Source organism: Ruditapes philippinarum, unplaced genomic scaffold (assembly GCF_026571515.1).
Source record: "Ruditapes philippinarum isolate M1 unplaced genomic scaffold, ASM2657151v2 ctg748_1_1_1_1, whole genome shotgun sequence".
In the NCBI taxonomy this organism is placed as follows: domain Eukaryota; kingdom Metazoa; phylum Mollusca; class Bivalvia; order Venerida; family Veneridae; genus Ruditapes; species Ruditapes philippinarum.
The window spans coordinates 104,975-130,528 of record NW_026867085.1 but is presented as its reverse complement, the minus strand read 5'-3'; the positions used below and the strand labels follow the sequence as shown (position 1 = coordinate 130,528).

Genomic DNA, 25,554 nt, shown 5'->3' with positions numbered 1-25,554 from the left:
TGAACTCTTTATTCAATAACAAGAGCTGTCGGAAGGACAGCACGCTCGACTATTCTAAGTGCTTGATAGTAAAAGGGCCTTGATAATGTTAAATTTTTTAAGATCACAAAAGGTCTAATTTTTTTTTAATAAATTCATGTTATAGGCCTTAGAGAGAGTCTAATTATACAGTATTGGCTTGACTATTCGGAAGGTAATGTCACAAGGTTGTTTTATTGAGTATAATAATACTAATTACCTATGAATACAAAAATTTGACAGAAAAGGTACAAAGGGATTCTAATTAAGATGTTTTATCAAGTAAATCACTGCTTTATTATTATGAATGCATAAAATTGTCCCAAAAAAGGCACAAACCCTTCAGTAGTAATTGAGATAACAGCTTACAAGCAAAACTTTACCATGAATTTCTAAGTTGAAAAAGGGGAGAAAAATCAGCCTAAATGCAAGATAGAATTATGGATCTTGTCAGTGACCTACAATTATGACCCTAAATGCATATGTGAAGTTTTAAATAAATATCTTTAATAGTTATTGAGATATGTAAAACTTGCATGTTAACATTAACCAAGAGACTAAGTAGAAAAGGGGATATGAATCAGCCTTAATGCAAGATAGAGTTATGAAACTTGGTCACAGTGACATTACAATTATGACCCTCCAATTATGACCCTAAGTGCATGTGTAAACATTCAAGTAAATATCTTTGAAGACCTTTAACCTTTAACCAAAAATTTCTAAGTTTCAAAGGGGCAAATAATTCTTCAAATTTTGCAGGCAGAGTTATGCAATTTTGCAAAACTGATGTACATTGTTACTATAAAAAAGTATTTTAAATTTCAATTGAATATCTCAAGCAATAATTGAGATATTTGACTTTACAAAAGAACTTTAACCAAAATTTCTAAGTTCCAAAGGGGCATAATTCTGTCAATATTGTAGGCAGAGTTATCCAACTTGTCAATCTGATGTACCTTGTTACTATAAATAAGTATTGTAAGGTTCAATTGAATATCTCAAGCAATAGTTGAGATATTTGACTTTACAAAAAACTTTAACCAAAAATTCTAAGTTAAAAAGGGGCATAATTCTGTCAATATTGTAGACAGAGTTATCTCACTTGTCAATCTGATGTACCTTGTTACTATAAATAAGTATCGTAAGTTTCAATTGAATATCTCAAGTAATTATTGAGATATTTGACTTTACAAAAAACTTTAACCAAAATTTCTAAGTTAAAAAGGGGCATAATTCTGTCAATATTGTAGGCAGAGTTATCCAACTTGTCAATCTGATGTACCTTGTTACTATAAATAAGTATTGTAAGTTTCAATTGAATATCTCAAGTAATTATTGAGATATTTGACTTTACAAAAAACTTTAACCAACGCAGACGCCGACGCGGACGCCGGGGCGACTACAATAGCTCTCATATTCTTCGAATAGTCGAGCTAAAAGTAGTTGTTATCTTTGAAAATAAAACAACTATGATTCGGAAAATTGGGATAATAATACCTGGGTGAAAGGTACGCTTACTTTCTCACTGAACTTTGCGGCATGTGATATCATATGTAATTTAAATCTCTCTAAATATTATATAGTATGTCTCTGATACATACATAGGCAAATTATTTCATGTTTTAATCATATTGGAAGGGTTATCTGCATTCATAGCCTTCTTGCTGTTCCTGTAGCATAATTAATTTAGTTTATGGCGAAAGGACAGACCTGATGCCCTCTGCTGTTGAAGCGCTTCAAGATTATGGTTCACATCAAAAACGACAGTTCACGATGCACTAGCTATACTACAAAAGTTACTCCCCTTTGTAAACAAACTCGTTGCCAACATATTGCGGAAACCTTAATAAATTATGTGATTAAATACTGTCACAGTGTTAATTCATTTAATATAAAGAATTACATATCAGGTTTTGTTACAAAGGAAATCATATGCTTCATTAAATTGAGACAAACCTTTTAAAGCAAAATCCTGAAATTTGCGAAATCGTAAACAAAGTTTAGAAAGTTACCTTATCACCGTTTGGCAACTTCCGGTAAGTCCATTTTTTGTTTTTATACTTATTTTTCTCTTAATTTCTTGAATACAATGAGATTTTACAAGTGACACATTACATAACTTCTAAATTATAGTACAATTGAATTAACATAACTCTTGAATTGTAGAAAAATGTTATTTCACCAATTGTCATGATTGTCACATATTTTCACGATGACTAAAAAATGCAATTATTGTTAGAATAGAAGAATTTCATACAATGACTGATTTGCATTTAAATATGGTATTAAGTACGTCTCTTGTTCATGTGCTAATAAAATTGAATGTCTCTGCACGTGAATGTGACATACATGCCATAGCATCCGTCACACCCTGTATTGTCACGGACGGCCGCCCCAGAGAAGTGTTTTCCAGGTGAGAATAAAAATCTTCAACTTATTTACAGCAAATTTCTTTACAGCAAATGTGTCAATGACTGTCTGCATAAATGACTCTGCCTTAAATTCCCTAGCAGTCACATATATGCATGTCAGCAAAATCATTTGAAGTCTTGATAAGACCACCCTATAATGATACTTCTAGGGCACCAAACGATCTCTAGCGCCTGTCAGTCACTTGTCTCTAGGATCAGTTCATACAAAAGGGAGAGGTGTGAAATTAAATCTTGTCAACAATTACTGACTTAAGCACAATAGTTGTGATTTTGTTTTTAACTGTCATTATATACATAAATTTGTAAGAAAATGATTGTATGGAAATATTTCTACTTCTTCAAATGTTTGCATATTTGCAATTATTTCAGGAGTGTCATGATTTTGTGCATTATTTTTATCATCTGAGTTTCGAGACAATTTCTTAGAAATGTTTTAATTTATTAAAAAGTAGAAAGGTACATTCAATGTTTGGTCTAAGCACGACTATGTGTACATTAATCTATTTAAGTATGTCTATAATATAAATCATGGCGACTTTTCCGAGATACATTACTGGACTGACTATTTAATGTCCTGCCCTTAATGAGCTGCAAGTTGTAAATATCAGTATACCATTTACTAGGTTGTATGCTGCTATGTTAATTTTAATAAACATTTTTGTGTCCCTGAAATTAGTCTAGAATTAATGGATTGTGACGTGAATTTTAACTGTCATGATTGCCACAATATACCATGTGTACTTACACATCTTATAATACAAAATATTTATATTTGACCATTTTTATATTTGTTGCTCTTTGCAGCAGGAAGTATCACTATTTTATGCTATTTAGATTAATTGTTTAACCCCAGCATAATATTGTCTTGAAAATGCTATAAAAAGTAAATGCTAATACTATGTAAGTTTGTACTTTAAGAGCTTTACTCAAGAAAGTAAAGTGATTTTACTATCTACTCATATGTACTTTTTTGTCATTTGTGTATATTTTGCCTCTTATACTAATCTGCTAATATGATGTACATGTAACCCTATAAGAACTGAGAACTAATATTTTTTCTCTTTCAATTTCTTGTTTCAGCTGAGCAATGGCATATCCAATCAAAAACCCAAATGACCCAGTACTGCAATCTCTGAAAAAATCTCTTGGACTCGATCAGCCTCGTCCAAACTCTGAATCTTATCCTAATGCAGTAAATATCCCTCTATATGGTGAGATTCAATTTGTCCGAGACAAAGATGGTATGTTGTTGTTATCGGCGATTGTTGCCTACTGGATTTATGGTATATGGTCATCATACTATGTGATTATAGAACCTCATTGGCGTGATGGACTCATTCCAGATTGGATTGTATATTGTAAGTTAACTTATTACTATATCATATAATACATGTATACACATCATTTACTTGACTGATTTTGTTTTATATTGACCAATTTTGCTTTTAAACAAAAACTGGTCAGAGAAAGTTTAGAGATTTCAATTGTTAAGTACTAAAATTGGGCAATTTTCAATTAGCTTTAAGTATAATATAGAGTGCATACTGATTGCATATAGGTACAGGGTGGCCAGATTGTGTTTGCAAGAGACAAAGATAAATCAGGGTTTCTTTTAGCCATTCAAAGGTGATGTTAAGTTCATTCAAACAAAGATGATAATCCATAATATTTTGCACAAATAGTTTGATATTTTTATTTTATGCTTTATAAATGCAATAACTTCTACTTGCAGATAATATCTGAATGTTTCATACACTTGCTATGCTATTCAATAAATTATATAAGCACTATTCTTGACGTTGTGTCATTAATTCTAATTGCTGTCCTATTTTATTTCAGATCATTTTATAGTTGCAATATTGTGTTTAGTGTCATTATTTCGTGCATCAACTGAGAATCCTGGCAAAGTGCCATTTGTGGAAGAAAAATTTGCACGTAAGTAAATTTAGGTTTAATTTCAAAACATGTTTAATTATGTTTGAAAACATGGTTTCTTTTAAAAAGTTAATAATTATTTTGTCACATAAACATTATGAGGTCCTTGTGTAAAAGTGGAAGACCCCCGAGTGCTGTGTCATACTTGATTTTACAAAATGATATGGCTGGGTATCTTCATTGAACCACTTAACATTGTAACATAGCCTTGTGTCACTTCACTGAAGTTCCAAAATTTGGAAGTCAGAGACTGTGATAAGGCTGACATTGGAAGTCACGCTATATAGGTAAAGAAAGAAAAGCATTATATTTTGAAAGTCTCAAGCCAAAATCAGGAGTAAATGACTCTCACTTATGGAAGCACAGTCAGTAAATTATAGCAAATCAACTAATCTATCCGTGATTTTTTCCCCTGTATTTTACAGCCAAATAAAGGCTGTTTCCCCTAGCCCAAAATAGGTATATTTTCCCCAAAAAATTCATATATTTTCCCCTAAAATGCCCTGTGCACATTCTTCACAGAAGCGGCTGACTTGTATCAGCTAGAAGACAGAAAGCTGTCCCTATAGATAGCCTGTGCAATGAACCATGCATGTAAAATTAAAATTTTATAAAATTTCATTCTCAGTTGTTTGAATTTATTTTTCCCTTTTCTGATTTCATGCGCTATATTTTCCCCTTCTGAAAGTCACAGGTTGTTTTCAAAATTGGAAAAAAAGTCCCTGTATACTATATTTATATTAAATTGATGAATTAATTTTGCAATATAATCTTATACATTTATATTCAAGCCAAAGAAAGTTTTTAAAGTGTTTTTTTTATCTCAGAATTTTGTTGTTATAGAAAAACATATCGAAAGTTATAATATATCTTTTCATGATTTGTTTAGAACTTAATAGTTGGGAGCCATGTCCAACATGTGGAAAGTGGCGGCCAAATAAAAGTCATCATTGTCGAAGGTGTAAACAGTGTGTCCTTAGAATGGATCATCATTGTCCATGGTAAGTCAGTTTAAAACTTTTTGTTGCTTATCTGCTGTATAGTCATAAGTATCAAAATTTATTTTGCTAATATATAATAGTAATGTAATTCATTATGCAGGGCTTTTTTCGTAAGTAAGGAAAGGGAATGGGCCCATCAGTAAAGACCTAATAAAGGCTGTTTCCTCTAGCCCAAAAAGATATATTTTCCCCAAAAATGATATGTTATCTCCTGAAATGCCCTCTGAGCACATTCTTCACCAGAGAAATGACTTAGCTGCAGCTGACTTATATCAGCTAGTTGATAAATTTTATAGACTGAGAGTCAGAAAACTGGCCCTATAGATAGCCTCAGCTATGTACAATGCATGTTAAATTGAATTGACATTGAAAATTTAATAAAATGTATGGGTAAATTCCACTATCAGTTGTTCCTCCTTTTCTGATTTATTGTGCTATATTTTCCCCTGCAGAAAGCCACAGTTTGTTTTGAAAATTGAAAAAAAAGTTGTGCTGATTTGACTTTCAAATGAGTTACTGCAATTCTCACAAGATTATACATGTTAAACAAAATAGAATTCACAAAGCACTGCTAAGTTAATATTAAATAATTTATATATGTAAATCACTATGCTCCCAATATATAAAAAGATTTTGTAGCTTTCAGAGCAATATTTATTATATACTCATTGTAAAATGATCCCTTTATTTCAAATACATTTTATAGATATTCAGATGGTGTCACATTATTATTGGATATTTCAGGATAAATAACTGTGTTGGTGAGGGGAATCATCATCTGTTTTCACTGCTGCTGTTTTATGCCTTTTTGTTTAGTTTCAACACATTTGTCTTCATGATGCTACATTTCTGGTATTGGCCAAAATGTTCAACATGTGATCCTGTAAGTATATTGTATCATAGATAAAAAAATTATTCTAATTCCTACAAGGCATAATAACGCAGTAAGGGCTATTTTTGCATAATTTTACCTCTTTTTTGTAAATTACGTGGGTTGCAAATGCCATTGATAATGGGTTAATTGCTTCCTATAGTTACTTCACAATCTTATACTTTTTAATATATTTTCGAAATTTTCATTAAAATTAGCGTGAATCTAGAGGCTTGCTGCTTTAAGTAAAACCTACCCTTGTATGACAGCTTGTGGTTCATTAAGATGGTCTGTAATAGTGGGATGGTCTCAGTTTCGAGAAGAACGCCTCTTATTAAAACTGTGGTCTCATTGCTTTAGTATGGACATAATTATAATGTTTATTAGTAATGTTAAATGCAGAGATAATATTTGATGTTTTATCAGCCAGTAAGTGAACATATTAGTATATATGAAGTTTTTCAAAACAATGCATCTTGAAGGGTAGCAAAAGATGCATAAGTGGGCAACTTTACACATTTATAATGTGCAATACGAATGACCGTTGAAAGAATTTCATGATCAAACACAATGAGAGTGACCTGTACCATCCAGGAGTCGAACTTGGATCACCCAATTCACAGTCCAACGCTATTTAAGCTAACTGGATAGTGCCAATTTGGAAAGTCTGTTGATAATAGTATTACATACTTGTTATGTAGGTTCCCTATCACTTAATATGAATATGTGAGCAGATGTTAGGTCAGTAATATGATTTATTGATTAAGTCTATTTTTGCTATTCATTTCAGGAATCATTTCCAGTAAAATATGGCATATGGTTTTCCTACCTAAGTTTTGTGATGTCCTCTGCAATGGCAGTTTTCATGTTTTCACAATTCTTTTCACAATATTTTAATTTACTTCTGGTAAGTAAAATTTGTCTTTTTATCTTTTTCTACATATCCTAACAATGCAGTTTTGTTTTTTTTTGGATTTAAGTTGAAGTGCATATGGGTTTCAAGAAATTTAAAAATCAAGGGAGAGTATTCTGTTTGTCTTGTATAACATTAATCAAGGGAGGTCATCTAAACAGTTACATACAAAAATATGATAAATTAAAGTTAAAATCATGCTTTGTGTTTATTTTACAGTTCTTGTGAACTTTTCAGATATTAAGATTAATAAAAAACATTCAAAATATAGGAAATCATTGCCACTTATAAAATGTGTGCAAAAATTAAAACAGAAATGAAATGCACAGTGTTTAAAGTTTGAATACATGTTTAAAGATTTAACACATTTTTGTCCCCTTTAAAACAACAACACAACTACAACAAAAAGAACATACATACACTATGAAGACTGTACTCTTTAATTAATTTTTTTTATTAAAATGAATTCATTTTTGCTGCAACACAAGGTTCTTCAAATTTGTTAGTCAAGGGAGGTAAATCCTCAGGTCTTAAGTTATATGGATTAACTGTACAGTACACAATTTATTTCCCTTTATCTTTTTTCTCAAAACATTTTTTTCTTTCTTAACATATAAGACATTGCACTTTTACTTGTTCTTTTTTATCATTCAGAAATGTACTTTAATTAAATACAATTAAATACTAATTTTGTAAAGAAAAACATTAATTAAGATTTTACTGAAAAGAACTCTAAAGTGGTTTCCATGTAATATGCAGGAACAAAAGTTTGATTATTATTATTAAATAAATTGTTATACAGTTCTTAAGATCGTTCATGATTTGTCACAATGGAACTTGTCATCTTTCAAGACCCTCTTATTGAAAGATCCTGTATGTTGTAATTAAGGATGTAACGCACAGTTTAACCAAAATTATATATACATGTATATCAGTTAATTCCAACACAATTTTTAAACATTCAAGAATTTGTGATATTTATACAAAAAAGTTTTAATTTACATTATGAAAAAGTTTTAAAAATAATACATATATTTTCTTATAAGAAATACAAACTAGACTTTATCAGAAATATATTTCTAATTACCTCCCTTTATTTACATGACCTGTTAAATTCGATCAAATGTATGTAAGTAATAATTTTTGTTACTTATGATATTTATAATTCTTCATTTGAGCATCAAGTTTTATTGTTTGAAACCATAACATTATTCATGTACAGGAATTTATATTCTGTTCATTCTCGAAACAAATTCTGTAGCATTTTTCCATTTGAATAAAACCGAACAATTTTGCTTCCAAATCTTGTTGTTTTTAATGTTTTGAATGCAAGCACAAGTTATGATGCATTATCTCCCTTATACCTTAACCGCAACTTGCTTAATTTATAAAAATGAACTTGTCCCGCTTCCATTCTGATCAGACTGTGCAGAAGTACAGGCTGGCCTGGCTCTAAACTGGTGGTAAAGGCTTATCACTTTAACTTCCTGAAAGGTTAAAGATAAATATTAGAATGAAAAGTGTTTCAAGAATTGAACAGTTAATTTTAAGAGTTTCTAAAAATTAGAGTATTAATCATGGGAATTTTTTTTAAATTTTTTTATATCACAATTGCTGTTTCATTGTTCTAGATTGAGGAAACAATGTTTAAGTATGCTAAGTTTCATGAGGTTTTCCTTGTCTCAGAATATCAACCAAACAAGGAAAGTAAGATAAGATAGAATGGTCAAGTACCTACATTGTACATTTCCTTGAATCTTAATAACAGTACAGAAGGAAAGGTCAACAAAAAAAAAAAAAAAGTGTCCACATGGCCAAGTGGTTATCATGTCGGACTAGTAATCTAATGATCCCGCTAGTCGCTTGGGTTTAAACCCCGTCAGGAGCTAGTTATTGGTTTCTTGAGCAAGAAACTTAACACTCATTGCTCATCACTATTTGGTTCCAGGAACGGATTCAAAAGTGTCTATAAGCTTATAGCTTCCTACACAATCAGACTAAAATAAATTCTGTGTAAACCAAAACAATCAATTTTCTGAAATGCAATTTTGTAATAGGAAATATTTTCAGAAATATGCAAACATTGATTGAGATACCTTGCTAATATTATTATAAACCCTGTATCCTGCTCGAACCACAGTCTGACCAAGCCCAACACCATATAATAAAGTTTTCTAAGAAATTATTGTTTATCTCTCCTTGTTTCAGAATAGAACAACAATAGACAATATGAAAGTTAAAAGTGTTGATGATGTTGACTATACCACGTAAGTTATATAGTATAATCTCTGTAGGACAATATTACCAGTTTCAGATTTTGTATTAAAAAAAAATAATTCACTAAATTCATGCAAACATTTTTAATACTCTGCCACAATTCATTGATACATTTAACCTTTGCTTGAACACTTTAATTTATTCATTAAAGGGACTCCTTTAGGTTCCTTTGGCTTGACAAGACTAGACAATGTTGTTTTAGATGCAGTAAGCATTTAATTTAGATCTTGGCCAATATTATGTTCAAAATTTCAGATAATTTACAGATAAATTGTGAAAAATGACCATAAAGGAATGTGTTTTTAAGCTTCCAATTCAAATTTTGGAAAAGACTTGAACAAAGTTCAATTTGATTCAGAGTATATATCTTTATATTTTGCATATCTTTTTGGTTTAAGTACCCCAGTTGATTAATGTAAGAAATTTAAATTTTAACCCTTTTGACCTTAGTGGAGTTCCTTTAAGAAAGACCTTCCCTTATAAGAAATACATTACCATAACCTTGGGCCAGGGGCATATGATTTTACGAATTACAAATAAAAAATTGTAAAGATTTACAAGTACAATTTTATAAAAAATGTATACGTGTATTTACATAAATTTCTCACTATTATTAATATAAAAAGCAAAGAGGATTAAGAATGGTATGTAAGGTATGGCGAGATAATGTGATATGTCAATAAGATGTCCTGGTTATTAGTTGTTTGGTTCACAGGTATACAATGACATTCAGGACAATACATGCTTAGTCAGCATAATACTGCCACCATCATCTTACACAACCAACTCGGTTAACACACGTGTCTTTACTACATTAAATGTTCTTAACTTCCTGGTCGAAAAATAAAAACACCTTGAACGGTTTTTCCCACATTTTTTGTAACAGGGTTATGTCTTGAAATACAAATTAAAAAAACAACAAAAAACAACCTCTTGAAAAAACCCTTTTGTTAATGTTTTCTTATCACACTACTTCCTGATCTGAAGTTATAACTTTATACTGTGTATAAGGAAGATTAAAAGGCCATTGGGAATTTACCAATTACAGTAGACACAAATGTAGGCTTCAACAAACAAATTGTATGAAACTGAAATATGGGCTGAATAAAAAAATAAAACATGAAATGTAAACAAACATCATGGAAATTCCTTTTACAGCAGATAACAATATTAAAATATTTAGTTAAAACCAGTAGTTTTTGGAGAGAAAAAAATACTACTGTTTAAGTCTTATTTACCTGTTGTTATATTGATTTAGAAAACTGTTTGACTATTTATTTCAATGAATATATCTGACTCTTTGCTGTTTAAAGGTGAAGAAGCCTTTGATATATTTTGTGCTTTGAGGTTGGGGTGTTTATTTTTTTTTAAATTTACCATTTTTTTAACACATCTCTCTTACATTCAACTCCCACAACTACATCCTGTCCTTTTCACCCAGTGCTCAGAACAAAAAAAATCGAATGCCCTCTGAAAATATAGAAGGTGCAAGAAGAGAAATAAATACATTAACCATGAACATGCTAGCATTGACAATAAAGAACTTATGCCACCAGTCAAGAGCCAGGCCAGCCATTGTTTCTGTTACATGTGCTTGTATTATTTAAATGCTGAATTCCCTACAAAATACAAGTGAACTATTCCAAATTCACAGCTGGACAAGACCATTACACACATTTGGGTGTGATTGTTAAGATAATACAAGATCTGATATGGTAAAATGAAGTGTTTGTTGTTGTTATGATGTGAGTCGACTTTTATCTCGACAGAGATGTTTATCTTGACAGCTCCCTGTGATTAAATACCAGATAAAACACCCTATCTCTAACACATTCCTACAGTATTATCATAATGAGCTGTCTATAATATGATTTTATCTGTCAAACATCTGATAGGTTCATATGATCTCACACATCTTAAATTATTGACAGTTGAGGTAATGTTAACTCTTGTTTTACCTGTATAATAGTCGGTTACCTGTGTCTATTATTGTTTTTACCTATCCTAAGCAAGTTTCTGTTTCATCACTGATTTAATTAAAACCATGGTTTCATGTTAAAGATAATGTGACGATGAATAGTAATAACAAAATACATACCATGTATGTATGTGTACTCATGTCTTTTCCCATTGCTACATAGGCAAAGTTATAGACCAAAAAAAGTTTTCCTCATAAGGGAATTAAAGTATCATTCAAATTTTATGATAATGATAATTATCATAGTTTGGTAATGTTGATATGATTGCTGATTTGATGATGATTATGTTTTGATTATGATGATGATTGTGATGACGATTTTGATGGTAATATGATGATGATGATGATGATGGTGGTGGTGATTTATCTAGAACCTGGCAAACATGGGTACATAGGTTGTATGTGGGGTTTGGGGCACAGACAAATTTTATCAGTTATATCTACAGATAAACAGAGAACAACGTGTTGCACTTATTTGTAAATGTTTGTATCCCAGGATAAAGTATGTTCCCAGCCACATCATCATCATTATCATAATCAGAATCATAATGCTTAGATTGTTACATCATAAACATGCTACCTCTACTAAAAATAATTTATGAAGATAGTATCTACTAGAATTGTGGATTTTTTCTCACCAGTTATCTCATTCATGTATGTTGTTATGTAATTGTACTGTATTACTAAGAATAATCTCTTCTGTACTGCATTTCATTATTATATACATGAGGTACTTCTTGATTAACGCTTAATCAGCAGGGGAAAAAAGTGATTAATGATTACCACCAATGAAGAGCAAGGCCACCATGCACATCTGTGTAGTCTGACCAGGCTCAGTACTATTGGCTGACCAACATTACATTTTCATCTTGATCTTTGTAACGTTGATAATGGTCAGTTCCAAAAATAAAAGCTAGACAAGTCCATTTAAGAATCCAGTAAGCTACAGGCTGAAACTGTTTCTCATGATGTCTGCTAATGTTATTATTTTTCTGAACACCTGCAGCATTAACGATGTTCCTGTGCCTCTTAGTTTAGAGCCTGGCCAAGCCTGCATGTCCATATATAATGTTTTCTGCTCAGTTTTCTAATTTTGGTCTTGAGATGCCTTTAACTATCAATGAACTGTTCCAAATCAAAAGCTTAGTCAGCTCATTACACAGATTAGGGAGGGGTAAAGGTTAATGTATGCAAATGATATTCATTTATGCAAAAGATATATCCTGATTGTAAATATAGTCCAGTATTTTTATTTGCCCGATGATAATGTGCCATTATCTGAAGAGTATTTTATATATTTGTAGGTTACGCATCCGAGGTGCAATAAATGCATACAGTGATCATTGCGGGACAAGAAGATTTTACCTTTGGCCGTGGCCTTGTCGGGGAAGAAGGTCGACCATTATGACGGATGTTTGTTATGCGTAACATTGATAATGTATGATATTAATGTCATTTTAATGTCGTTTGCCTACGTCAGCGAAAATACAGAGAATGTTCGGCCTTTTGTTAATTTGATGACGGTTGTTTTTATACAATGCATTCCATGTTATTATTTGTAAAGTTGATTAAAAAAAAAAGGTGTCATAGATATAGTATAGGGATATTATGTTCAAAGCAATATACTAGTTGACCAGTTATAGAATGTATAGCCACAAGGAAGTAGATTGTAGATAAAGATGAATTTGATTGAAGAAAGATAAAGAGAAATTGGATCAATTCCTTTTACTGTCGTTTACCAATATCCAATTACTGAAAATTTTGATATAAGGGCTTCTATAGCCAAGTTTTAAACATGACTTTAAATCACTTGCCCCTCATTGATGAAGGTTTAAATCCCACCAGGGACTTAACATACTTTTTCATTTGAGGAAGCTATCTAACTAGCTTATGGAATGTTGATTAATTTTACTGGGGTCCCAGCTTGTGCAAAAAAAATATGCATGGAGGCACACCTTATGTTTTCCTCCTGGTTAAACTGAAAAGTCGCTATATAACAATTTCTTTGAGGCATTAAACAAAATCAAAAGAAAGAAAAAGGAAAGGGATAATTTTGATATTTATTTAATGGTATATAACTTTCCCTTAGGGATACACAAAGATTAGAATGATAGTGTGCTTTGCTAGCTTATTGTTATCGTAAATTTGGTGCTAAATATAGCCATGGTTGGCATTCACTTGAAACATTTTAAAATCATCTAGATATTTATATGAACCGTTTCAAGTACCATAATGTATTTTAATGTGTAAGTAATTTTTATCCAATTCCACTAACCAGTAAATAAATGCCTTTTAACTGGCAACTGGTAAAGTTTCAATTTTCATATCTGAAATGTTTAATAGTTTTTGTGTTGACTCATTTACTTGGGGGGGAAAAAGTATTTTAGTAATCTTTGAAAGTTTTATAAAGTACATGTCATTTAATTTCAAGCGGTATTGAAAGAATACTTCAGTGAAAACTGATATGTTTACTAACGGAAAACCATTCCTTCAATGGTGAAATTATCCATCCATGACATTTTTATGACATTATATAATAATTATGTTTAGTAAAGGCATAATTGTTCACTGTCAGTAATTTGACACTGAAATATCTTTAAATACCAGTCAACAGTACTAAATGAAAAAAAATATGACAGATCCCCTATACAATTTTAAGGATACAATGGTTCAGTAGATATTTGCAACATTATGTTTGTGTTTGGACCGTATAGTCAGCCAGATTATTAAAGCTACATACCTCCAGATGAGCCAAAATATTTTAAGAAAATCAAATTTGAGAAAAATGTTCTAAGATTTTAAGAAAAGTTAAAAACATTCAAGATTCAAGTAGTAAGTTACATGTTATGTTCGATTACTGACTGTTATTGCAGTATTAATCACCAAATGTCTACTGCATTACTAACGTTATTTGACCTCTGTTTGGTTAACTTATGTGGATTAAAAGTGCTGTTTGCTATGTGTAAATTACTTTCTTTGTTCACTTCATAAAATTTTACTTTTAAATAAATCATCAAAATTTTCATAAAAATTAGCATGAATCTGGAGGCATGCTGCTTTAAACAGAGTGTTTTATATTGACACCATAGTATATTTAATTTAATGTATATTTAGATGAAATTAATATAATTATTGTGCCAATACTAGGGAGTGAATTGTAATAGCCATATTTTCATCATTATATCACGTATAAATCAAAGGAGTAAATTGTAACAGCCATGTTTTTTGATTATTTTATATAAAAATGGAACTTTTTAAAGTGAAATATTTTTCACTGTTATTGATATTATATATTCATTGGATATTCAGATGTTTTAAAGTTTATTTGGTTATCTTTGCAAATAATTTAAGTAAATACTAAGAGGATATATTTTTTCGTTTGAGTGAAATATGGAATAAATTTTCACGAAACATGATAAAATGCCTCATATTTCCGCGAGCCGGGATGGCTAGTGAAAATATGTGGCATTTTATCATGTTGAGTGAAAGTACATGTATATACCATATTTCACGAATAACGAAAAAATAACCTTTTTATTTAATTTCATTATCAAAGAAAAATGGTCACGAACACCCTTGCTTGCTAAGCAACTGCAATTGTACAGCGCGCAGTAATATAATTATTGTCTTGTTTTGCACTCGATATTTAGCGCTAACTTGTGACGTCACGTAAACAACTCTTTAAACATCTATACAGCGTTAATGACTGAATTAAAGATATTGGTGTTCGGATTTATTTTCTTAGTTAGTCCAATTTCTATCGTTCTAGATAGTTTTCAAAACAAAATTCAACCAAAGTTATTTTATATTTATCAGATTTTTCAAACAAAATGGCGAAAGAGGTCCCTTAAAATAAATATGAGTTTTGACTCCGCCCACTTTCATAATTACATTTCATATTTATTTTTAAAAAAATATGAAATATATTTGACTGATATAGTACCATATTTCATGGGTAAAATTAAATAAATGTACATATTCAGTTGTGTTGTCAGTCAACTTTTTCTAGTGATATTTTACATATCTGTCTCCATATGTCATTCATTCTAACTCGTTTAATTCATTATTATTTTTTGTAAGTTAATTAACAAGTTATATCATAAATTTTACTTATAAAGATAACCATTAACATATGCTTCTTTTCAATTAAGTACAACAAAATATGACAACTAAAAGAAAACATTTTTTTTTTGTTCCAACAAAAACTTTTACATTGTAAAAGTCAGTATTGACCAAATTATTTCATAAATAATTGTGGTATATTTGTATATAACATATTTGTTGTCATTTTGTATGCAGAAAAAATTTTCAACATTTTTTATACAAAGAGAAGCAGTAATAAATATATTTTATGTCACCAGACAATGTGACATCATATTTGACATCATGTGTCAATATTTTATGGTCCAAACTATTAAGTTCTGTCTCTTGTATAAGGTTATGTTGACATTTTCTTTTAGCTCATACTCAATTCTCAAGTTTTTTAACAGGTCAAAAATTGGGTCGGAATGTACACTGACCAATGGAATTGTTCAGCTAAAAAAAAAAAGAGAATGTTGCACAACAAAGGGTCCATTTGGTTGAACAAGAATATTGGGCAATTTATTTAAATAATTTTGTTGTAAATTTTAAAAAATAACCTACACATGCCCAATGTGTTGTATACTTAATGTACTTTGTAGGAAGTTTAAAATGCATTTTTCCACGCACAAAATAACAACAAAAATAACGTTTAATTGGAATGAAGTTTTCATTTATCTACATACAACATATTTGCATAAAGTTAATAATTTTACCCAGACTACACCTGTTCTCTGTTTTGCACATATTTTCATTATACATGTTTATTTATTGTAAAGAATGTTCTATGTAATCCACCTTAGTCATTAATGTATGTTTAAAAAAGCATCATTTTGTACAGGCATTTATAAAGGCAGCTTCTATGACATGTATAGACGATTTTAGTAATTAGATAATATATGTAATAGTTTTGACATTGAATCATATCATAACTTGAAGTGTGAAGAAATTAAAAAAAAATAGAAAAAAAGTAACTAGAATCATACTAAAAGATATGTTAGGATTGCAGCTTCCCAAATATTGTATGTGTATTCTGTTATTCAAATAAGAAAAATTCTTTTAGAATTTCCTAGATTTTAATAAACGTCTCCAATAAAAGTATTTTATCCAAGGATAAGCTTAATATGTTAATGAAGATGCAGCAAAATTTCTAGAAATGTATAAGATTTAACAGGCCATGACCTTGACTTGTTTTGTGTGAGAATAAACTGAATTTACTTGTTTTATTCACATTTTTGTTTCCCAATTATAACAGAGAACTTTTTTTTACACATATTTTTTTGTCATATATAGATAATTCAGTTTGACAGTAAGTGCCTTGGGCTAGCTGATAGTAATGTTACTATTTCTAACACTGATGTTTTGATAAACTATCTTGGATCTAGGTGCATGTTGCTGAATGGCAGTTTAAAGGTCAAATAATTATGCAAATGTGGGTTGTTTCTATTAATGAAGATGATTTTTTGATACTATAAATTTTATTGTATGAATAGGTTCTCCAGAATACATGTACAATTACATTTGTACTTCCCCTTTGACCTGCTGAATTGCTAAATTTTTGTAATGGACTTGCCCGGCTTTGATTTCGGAACAATCCATTTCAAGTTTAGGGGATTCCAACATCAAAAATACAAAAATTAAGCTACCAACAGTATAGAACCTTGTCAGACTGCAGGGATGTGAAGGCTGGGCTGGCTACATTGTATGAATATAGGGGTGGGAAAGGCTAATCATCTTAGGTCCAGTAGGTTTTGGGTGAAGAAATATTACAGTAGGGTTATACTGACCACACTTGCTGATTTATTTTCATATATCTATATATAATTATTTGTCTGATTTCTACCTCTTGTATCTGTTGTTGTTGTCTTAGATATTTATCTTTCCTGTGATACTATATATTACTTATAAACTGACAAATTTAAAGATGTTTTTATCATGTAAAATACTATGAATTATTAAGCATATCTTTATAAAGCATTTTTTTTAAAATTGTAAGTGGAATTTTAGTTTTCTGACTTTTTAATACTAAAGTCCAAATTCTAAGCTCAAGTCAAATTTTACAAAATTACGTATATGTAAATGATGGGGGGAAAAATGTCATCTTGTATTGTAAATGGGATTGTTTTGTGTAATAATTGAAATGTTCTGTATATTATTCCACTCCCTTTAATCAAAATCTTCTATTTTTAAAAATTCAATTTATTTTAGTTTTTATCATATTTAGATGTTTTAAATTGTGTTCTTTTAACAATGTACAATGCAGTATAAACATTCTATTTTGCATAATAGGTGGAAATACATGCATGTTGTACATTGTATATGCATTGCAGGTTATTCAGGCAAAATGACTTACTATTTTCTTATATTTTTAGCTTTTCTGATTTAATTTATATAGCTGCTTTTATTGGGCAAAAATATACAAGTCTTAGATATTACTAAATGTATGAACACAGTGTTCTGGTAAAATTAAGAAATAATAAAATAAAGTTTCAGATGAGATAAAAATGAGATAATTGTCGTGAAATCATGTTATTTGTATGAATATACTATACACAATGCAGCTTGTTATGTATTCATTTAATTTCATTGATATAAGAATTGTCAAATATTGCTTAGTTTTTATATCTGCTCGATTTATATCTGCTCGTAAAAGTTTTAAAATAAAATATTTCATGATTAATTTTTGTTCGTTTATCATTCTGTTGACAGAGAGATAGGTAATTATGAATTATGTATAGTTTCCAATAATTCATGCATGAGAAGGAGAAAAGGCAAATTTGGAAAGGTGGATACACCTTTCTAGGAAAATCAATGAATTATTTTCTGTTCATTACGCTGTAGACACAGAGTTACCTTTAATAAGGTATACCAACAAATTTCCGAGAAATTATGTATTCACCAACACCTATATAGTATTAGGTCATATGGCAGCCTTCCAGCTCGACTGATGGAAGAATACTAGTATTTCTGATGCATTCCCCCTCCCCCCAACTTCCCTGCAGTTCCGTATGTGCAAGAGTATTCAATTAGCCTTGGTTTCCGGCGTTGATATTTTTTGCTTCGTAACATACATACGCGCTATTACATACTCTATTTCATACTCGTTCATGTGTTTGATAATACCAATTGTCGATTTGCCGAACGGAAGCACATACAAAAATCGACAGACTGGAACCCAGGCTAGTATTCAATGCACCTGGTTAGAACTATTGACCTTCCTATATGTTCATGTCTGGTATCGAACTTGTAGTGGTGACTCACCTCATATTGTTGACTCACTGACTAGTAGTTTTAAGTTGGCAATCTTTATCCTTTATTTCTTGGCCACAGAACGCCATTTCCTTTGGGGGGAAATAATACAGCATGTGTGTCGAAAATATTGAATTATGTGCGTTGTACGAGAAGTCCCCCCCCCCTCTTAAATTTATTATTTTCAGTAATAATCATGTGAGGGTTTTTTTTTTTTGGGGGGGGGGGGGGGGGGGGGTGTTATTGCAGTTTTGTTCAAAGCGTCCAATTTTAATTAGGCTTGAAATGATTCAAGAAAAAGTCTGAGAAGTTATGTAATTATGAATTCGCGAACATTTTCGCGCCCAAAAACATTTCCAAAGTAGGGGGTTCTGTACAGTGGGTTTTTCTGTTTATTTTATTTTTTGTCGCTCCTATATTGTTCAGTAAACTAAGAATTATGTGACAGAACTTACTAGAGAAAGCTTATTGTTTGCTGTTCAATGTAAATATCTCACAAATGTTACTTATTACTTAAGCTGGAAGGCTGTTTAGAAATTAACATAATAGTTAATGTATTTTTTTTATTTGTTTGTTGTGTGTGTGCGTTTTACACACTTACGAATGACCTGGTTCATTTAAATAGCTACGACCTTTCTGTACTTTCAATATTTTGTATGTACGCCAATATACAACATATTTATTACTTATCCTGCAACACTTTAAAAAATATGTTTATATCTTGTAAAATGTAACAAACAGTGTCAAGTCTATTCACAAAATTTAATCATCATTTGAGATTTAACGCAAAATTTGACCGTATAGAAGCCGTTTTGGTTAACCACCGTGGATGCATTGCCTGGGTGCCATCACTTCTAAGGCAAGCCAGGCTAAAGTACAAGAACATCTAGTCTCACTATCGACTGTGTAACTTGGCTGCGGTTATATTAAAATTTTTGAAATTAACAATAAATATATTATGTTTTATCAATTTATCACATACCCGTGCCGCTTTGCGACTCCGTAAAAATGGTATTGCACGGCCGGGCATATGTTTTGACTTGACGTCCTTTGCGTCATTCGCACAATCTGCGATAAATAACTAAAATGATAAATCTTATTTATATTAAGATGAAATCCAATTAAACATTTAAAAAACTGAAGGAGCACTTTTACCTGAAAATAACAATATTGTTTACATAATTTTAAGCACATATACTATACATGTATTATATACATGTACATGTAGTGCGAAATGCAAGGTTCCGCCAGATAAAACAGAATCATGGACAGTCTTAACAATCGCAACTCTACGGCGTTTTCCGTCATATTTTGGTTATCGGCAGGCCTGAGGGTGTTCTGAATGGTATCTCTCTAGCTGCTACGAGTATGAATCTCGTCATGGACACTGACGTTTTATTTGCTAGCTCATGGAAAGCCGTATAATCACCTTACTCTATCGCATGACCTTGACGGTATCGGCATGTTCACAATAAATAAAGTCAAGATGGTCCAATTTCATAATCTTTGCTTGTTCACGCAGCGTTATCTAAATCATAAGAAAGGGGGTAAAATAAGTAAGAATTTTCTAGAGGCAAGCCTCCCACAAAAACAGTTTTGGAGCTTACTGGATTACCCCTAGTGATTCTAAGGTATATACATGTATATATGAAACACAAGTTATATGACTGTTTTTTAGTAGACATACACCATATTTCCATTTCCATCGTTTAAATTAGTTTTTCTCTTCTTTTAATATTACAGACTGAAGAACAAGATGAGTGCCGGAGATTCATGTATAGGATATTTAGCCCTTTGGTTTATATTAAGCCCTGTCATCCTTCAGGGCGCCGGTACGTTCGGTTGGGACTGGCTCTCAGGAAAATCGTGCAGCACAATCGAACCCAAACTAGACTGCTGCCGGGTACAAGTAAATAATAACAGCTATCGCAACAGTACTCCATGCAGTTCTCCATTCGTCCTCTCAGGTAGGTCTTGTCTATATGTAAAACTTCTATAAATATTTATTTTCAATGTCTTAAATTGCTGTTTCCTTTAAATTAACATATTATTGACTGTCCATTTACAATGTCCGTTTCTTGGTGTACCCCGGGGTGTGCGGAACCATGCGACAAGTGTAATGCACCGTTACTCGGTGTGATTCGGTTAAGATTGAATACTATATTAATATAAGCATGTTTGTGTATAATTACAGACCTTGACTTTACTGCGTACAGCCTTCATTTCGGTGCATTTTTGATCATGCTACTGCCTTTTGTGTGTGCATGTTTTGAAATCTGGTCAAAGCAAGATAAGGATCGTAAAGCTAAAAGGGATCGTAAAACTAAAGATGGTAAAAACAGGGACATAAAAAACATCTCTGTTAAAATTAAAACGGATGATAAAACTAAAGTGGACGATAAACCCGGTTGCTGTGGTGCCTTAGGCGGACTTTGCTTCTTACTTTATCCGATTGCAGGTAATGTGCAAACTCATACTAGGCCTAAAATAAAATATTGTTTGCTTCCCCTTCCGCTACCTACCCATAAAAATCACAGCTATCCCAAAAAAATGTATTGCTTGGAAAAAACAACAAAACATTCGCTTTTATTTTAGATAGGGATAAAAAAATTATCTAACTACCTACCCTACCCTTCCCTACCCAAACTGGCGTGGGCTGCGGGAGGGGAAGCAAATATAATTTTAAGGCTGGTCCTGTCTGAATTACGTAACACAGTATCTGATATAGACGAGCAACTGATAACGCTATCCTTTACTTAACAATTGATTTGATAAGCGTGATAAAGGGCAGCGTCTTAAATAAATGAATATAACCCGTTTAGAATTCAACCAAAAAAAATGAGTACAGCAGGTATTTACAATAATACAGGTATGTGTTATTACAAGTATAAATTTAACCTCGCTCATGCAACAATGCGCAACATTACACATTTTATAATGACCAATATCAAAAGAGTTATTCTATCACTTATCAGAAATTTCTATAACTTCAATTATATATCTGCTCCATAATTGGCTTACAACAAGGTAGTCCAACTAATTCACCGAGATAATTTTGGACGGGCGCTGTCTTTTTCCGTAATAAAAAAAAGTCTGTAAAATGGGTCAAACCGTTCACGCCAAATTAATTAGGCTAACAACAAGGTAGGTGGGTAATTTTTATTCCGGCCCAAACTACATGTAGTTTAGTTTTTTAAAGATGTTTTTGTGCTTTGCTGGTAGGGAACTGGACACGGCATCTATAGTAATATATTTACTAAGACCCTGCACCGCAGTATAACCTCTATAGTAATTGGCTCATTAATATGCAGCTTAATTCCATTAAAAAACCAACGCAATATTCTCGCATTCTGATACTAGTATTATTTAAGCATGCCTATACAATTTTAATTAGAAACGTTTATGACCAATTGAACCGATTTTCCTGTTTGAAAAAGTAAACAATGTGACTGTAGGGTCTGAGAAAATGTATGATTAGATGCCAGATCCAGTTCCTTTCAAGCGAAGCACAGAAACTGAATTTCTTGTAGCACGGCCGGAATAAAAATCACCCACCTAGCTGTCTTCCCCCTTACTGTAACCGGAAAGCGCGATACTGCAACACGTTCTCAACGGTGAGTAAGATAGAGCAAACCTACAATAATGTTATTGCACATACGATATGTTGTTGTAAGCCAATTATAGACCAAATACATTGTATATACATGAAGTTATAGTCTAAATTATGTTCCCTACGGTGTTACTATGACCGTAAAATATTTATATTTTTCAGGTTTGCTGAGTTTCATCGGATGCATGATGATTGCAAAGAAATTCTCTGGCTCCAGCTTTGGGCTTTCTTTTAAATTTAGTTTATCTGCTGGCTTATTTGTGCTCTCAATAAGCGAAATTCTAATATTATACTTATGTTACAAGAGAAGAAACAAAGTGAAGCGTCAAGCTTCCAACGATGATCAAATACAGACATATGCTCGTGGCGGTGCGGCCCCATATGACACCGGGCCTCCGAGTGGGCTCCATATTAAGTCCGCTAGAACAGAAGAAACCCACGTTGTACATAAAAGCAACGGCTTCGTTTTGTTTATGAATAGTATCAACATATTTCATTTAATTACACATGACAATTGATATATCAGCAAATTCAAATTATTTTATGTATGCATAAACGCATGAACGTATTATGTTTTTAATGGAGTATTACTTTTCATGTTTTCTTCTTTGTTGGTTAAGATGTGCAGACGGGAAGTTGAAATGTTTATGATTGCTTATAAAATGTCTATTTTTTGTTTACTGAAGGCCTTGTTGAAAATAAGATTTTGTGTTACTTTTACACTGTTGTATAAACATTCTATCACACAATAGGTTGGATGCATGCATGTTGTATTTACATTGCGGGTTATTATGGCAAATTGACTCTTATATTTTTTTTCTGATTCAATTTATATAACTGTGATTTTATTGTTTTTAAGATGATTTTACAAAAGAATTTGTATAAACAAATAAATGGATATAATCATATTGATATTTTTATGCATGTTAGCAGGCAGAGACTTAAAAAGACATATATGTAACTAAATATATGAACAAAGCTAGTGTTTATGGTAAAATTTAAAAAGTAATAAAATAATGTTTTAGATGAGATAAAAGGAGTTAATAATGAGATAGTTGCCTTGAAATCGTGTTATTTGTATGAGTATACTGTACACAATGCAGCTTGTTCTGTATTCATTGATATCAAAATTATAAATTATTGCTCAGTTTTATATCTGCTCGTAAAATTATTAAAATAAAATATTTATTAAAATATTATTTAAAATTTTCTTTTCATTTATCATTCTGCTTCCAGAGACATATATTATCATGAATTTATGTAAAGTTTCCAAGAAGAGATTCATGAGTAGAAGAAAAAGCACATTTTGGAAGGTAGATACACCTTTCTAGGAAAATCAATGAATTATTTTCTGCTGATCTGTTCATTACGCTGTAGACACAGAGTTACCTTTTATAAGGCAAACCAACAAATTTCCAAGAAATTATGTAAACACCAAACCAAAATAGTATTAGGTCATATGGCAGCCTTCCAGCGCGACTGGTGGAGGAATACTTGTAACTCTGGTGCATCCCCCGTCACCATACTGCAGTTCCGTAAGTGCAATAGTATTCAATGCACCTGTTTTCGTGGAAACGTCTAGGAATAAATTCATGGCCTGTGTTCTTGTATTGGTGACTCAACTGATATTGTTGACTCACTGATTAGTAGTAGTTACCTTTATCCCCAGAACGCCATTTCTTTGGGGAAAAATACTACATCATGAATGTTGAAAATATTAAATTATGTGCATTGTATCTCTTTATTCTTATTAGAAATAACATCATTTTTATCAATTTTTTTAATTGCAGTTCTATATGTAAAGTGGCGAACTTAAATTAGGCTTAAAATGTCTGACGTGTTATGTCAATTTTACGCACACTCGGAAATGTACGCTCACAAAAAATATTTACAAAGTACATGTAGTTCAATTCATTAGGGTGTTCTGTATCGTGTTTTTGGTTATTTTATTTTTGTTGCTCCTATATTGTTTGTTATATTTATCATTTTCAACGTTTAAGTTAACTAAGAATTATGTGACAGAACTAACCAGAGAAAGCTTATTGATTGTTGATGTATATATCTAACAGATGTTGCTTATTACGAGAGCTGGAAGACTGTTTAGAAATTTACATAATTTCTTTATAGTTTAACACACTTACGAATGATCTGTTTGATTTACATAGCTCCGACCTTTCTGCACTTACAATACTTTGTATACATACGCCAATATACAATGTACAATATACAACATATGTATTACTTATCCTGCATCACGTTAAAACAATGCTTATATCTTGTAAAATGTAACAATGTTGAGCAAAATATTAATGCTAAAATGATGAACCAATTCACAAAATTTAATCGATTTTCATTATTTGAAAATGCAGTCGGTAACAATACATTGCCTGTGTGACAGCAGTAATATACGGAATGCCGTTAGGGCCATCGCCTATGAATGTGTTGATCTGAAACGCGATAGTCGATAGTACGATGGTGAAAACGCGAAATCACGAAACTACGATGGTGAAAACGCGAAAGTACGATGATGAAAACGCGATAGTACGATGATGAAAACGCGACAGTACGATACTACGATGATGAAAACGCGATAAACTATCGTGTTTTCACCATCGTACTGTCGCGTTTTCATCATCGTACTGTCGAGTATCGCGTTTCAGATCAAACCATTCATAGGCGATGGCCCTAACGGCATTCCGGAGTAATAAGGCAAGTCAGGCTGATGTACAAGAATATCTAGCCTCACTAACTACTAAGTAACTTGACTGCGTGATATTGAAATTAATTCTTCTAGCAACACCAATTTATTTTATATGTAAAGGCAGATTTATAGCGATCACAATTATTTCTGCTCTTGTTTAGAAAAAAAGCCCTTGAAACGGGTCAGTATTTCACAGTATATAGCAACATGTTGGTATGTTCTGCTCTGCTCAACACTTTTGAATAAATGTCGCGTTATTTATTCTTTTCAAATATTTACAATTTTATTTAAAAAATAATTAAAATGATAAATCTTATTTACATTAAGATGATTTCCAATAATACATTTTAAAAAATTAAGGACCCTTCTGTTACCCGAAAATTACAATATTGTATACATAATTTTTAGCACATACATGTGCATGTTTTGTATGTACATGTAGTGCGAAATGCAAGGTACCGCCAGGTAAAGAGTAAGGGGTCATGAACA

General features: G+C 31.5%; 3 protein-coding genes across 3 annotated transcripts in view; 2 read left to right on the top strand and 1 right to left on the bottom strand.

Moving 5' to 3' along the window:
• LOC132734773 (uncharacterized) overlaps nt 1-2,036 on the bottom strand; it is a 36,609-nt gene extending 34,573 nt beyond the window's left edge. Inside the window, exon 1 of the mRNA XM_060721619.1 lies at nt 1,975-2,036. The gene's annotated coding sequence lies outside the window, so the exon portion shown is untranslated. The remainder of the gene's footprint in view (nt 1-1,974) is intronic.
• Nucleotides 1,903-18,185, top strand: LOC132734783 (palmitoyltransferase ZDHHC21-like). The gene is made up of 8 exons (XM_060721631.1): nt 1,903-2,054; nt 3,531-3,808; nt 4,290-4,385; nt 5,275-5,386; nt 6,131-6,269; nt 7,048-7,164; nt 9,379-9,437; nt 12,730-18,185. The coding sequence occupies exons 2-8, from the start codon at nt 3,538-3,540 to the stop codon at nt 12,851-12,853; spliced, it is 918 nt and encodes a 305-aa protein (XP_060577614.1). The 5' UTR covers nt 1,903-2,054; nt 3,531-3,537; the 3' UTR covers nt 12,854-18,185.
• A 2,035-nt stretch (nt 18,186-20,220) lies between these two features.
• On the top strand, nt 20,221-23,563 carry LOC132734782 (uncharacterized). The gene is made up of 4 exons (XM_060721630.1): nt 20,221-20,385; nt 20,498-20,721; nt 20,949-21,212; nt 22,527-23,563. Exons 2-4 carry the CDS (start codon nt 20,511-20,513, stop codon nt 22,880-22,882), a joined length of 831 nt encoding a protein of 276 aa, XP_060577613.1. The 5' UTR covers nt 20,221-20,385; nt 20,498-20,510; the 3' UTR covers nt 22,883-23,563.
• The last annotated feature ends 1,991 nt before the right edge of the window (nt 23,564-25,554 follow it).

Coding starts and splice junctions, on each gene's coding strand:
- LOC132734783 (XM_060721631.1), top strand. CDS start 3,538: ATGGCATATCCAATCAAAAACCCAAATGACCCAGTACTGCAATCTCTG. Junction 4,386..5,274: donor TGTGGAAGAAAAATTTGCAC/GTAAGTAAATTT, acceptor TGATTTGTTTAG/AACTTAATAGTTGGGAGCCA. Junction 9,438..12,729: donor GATGATGTTGACTATACCAC/GTAAGTTATATA, acceptor ATATATTTGTAG/GTTACGCATCCGAGGTGCAA.
- LOC132734782 (XM_060721630.1), top strand. CDS start 20,511: ATGAGTGCCGGAGATTCATGTATAGGATATTTAGCCCTTTGGTTTATA. Junction 20,722..20,948: donor TTCTCCATTCGTCCTCTCAG/GTAGGTCTTGTC, acceptor GTATAATTACAG/ACCTTGACTTTACTGCGTAC. Junction 21,213..22,526: donor CTTACTTTATCCGATTGCAG/GTAATGTGCAAA, acceptor TATATTTTTCAG/GTTTGCTGAGTTTCATCGGA.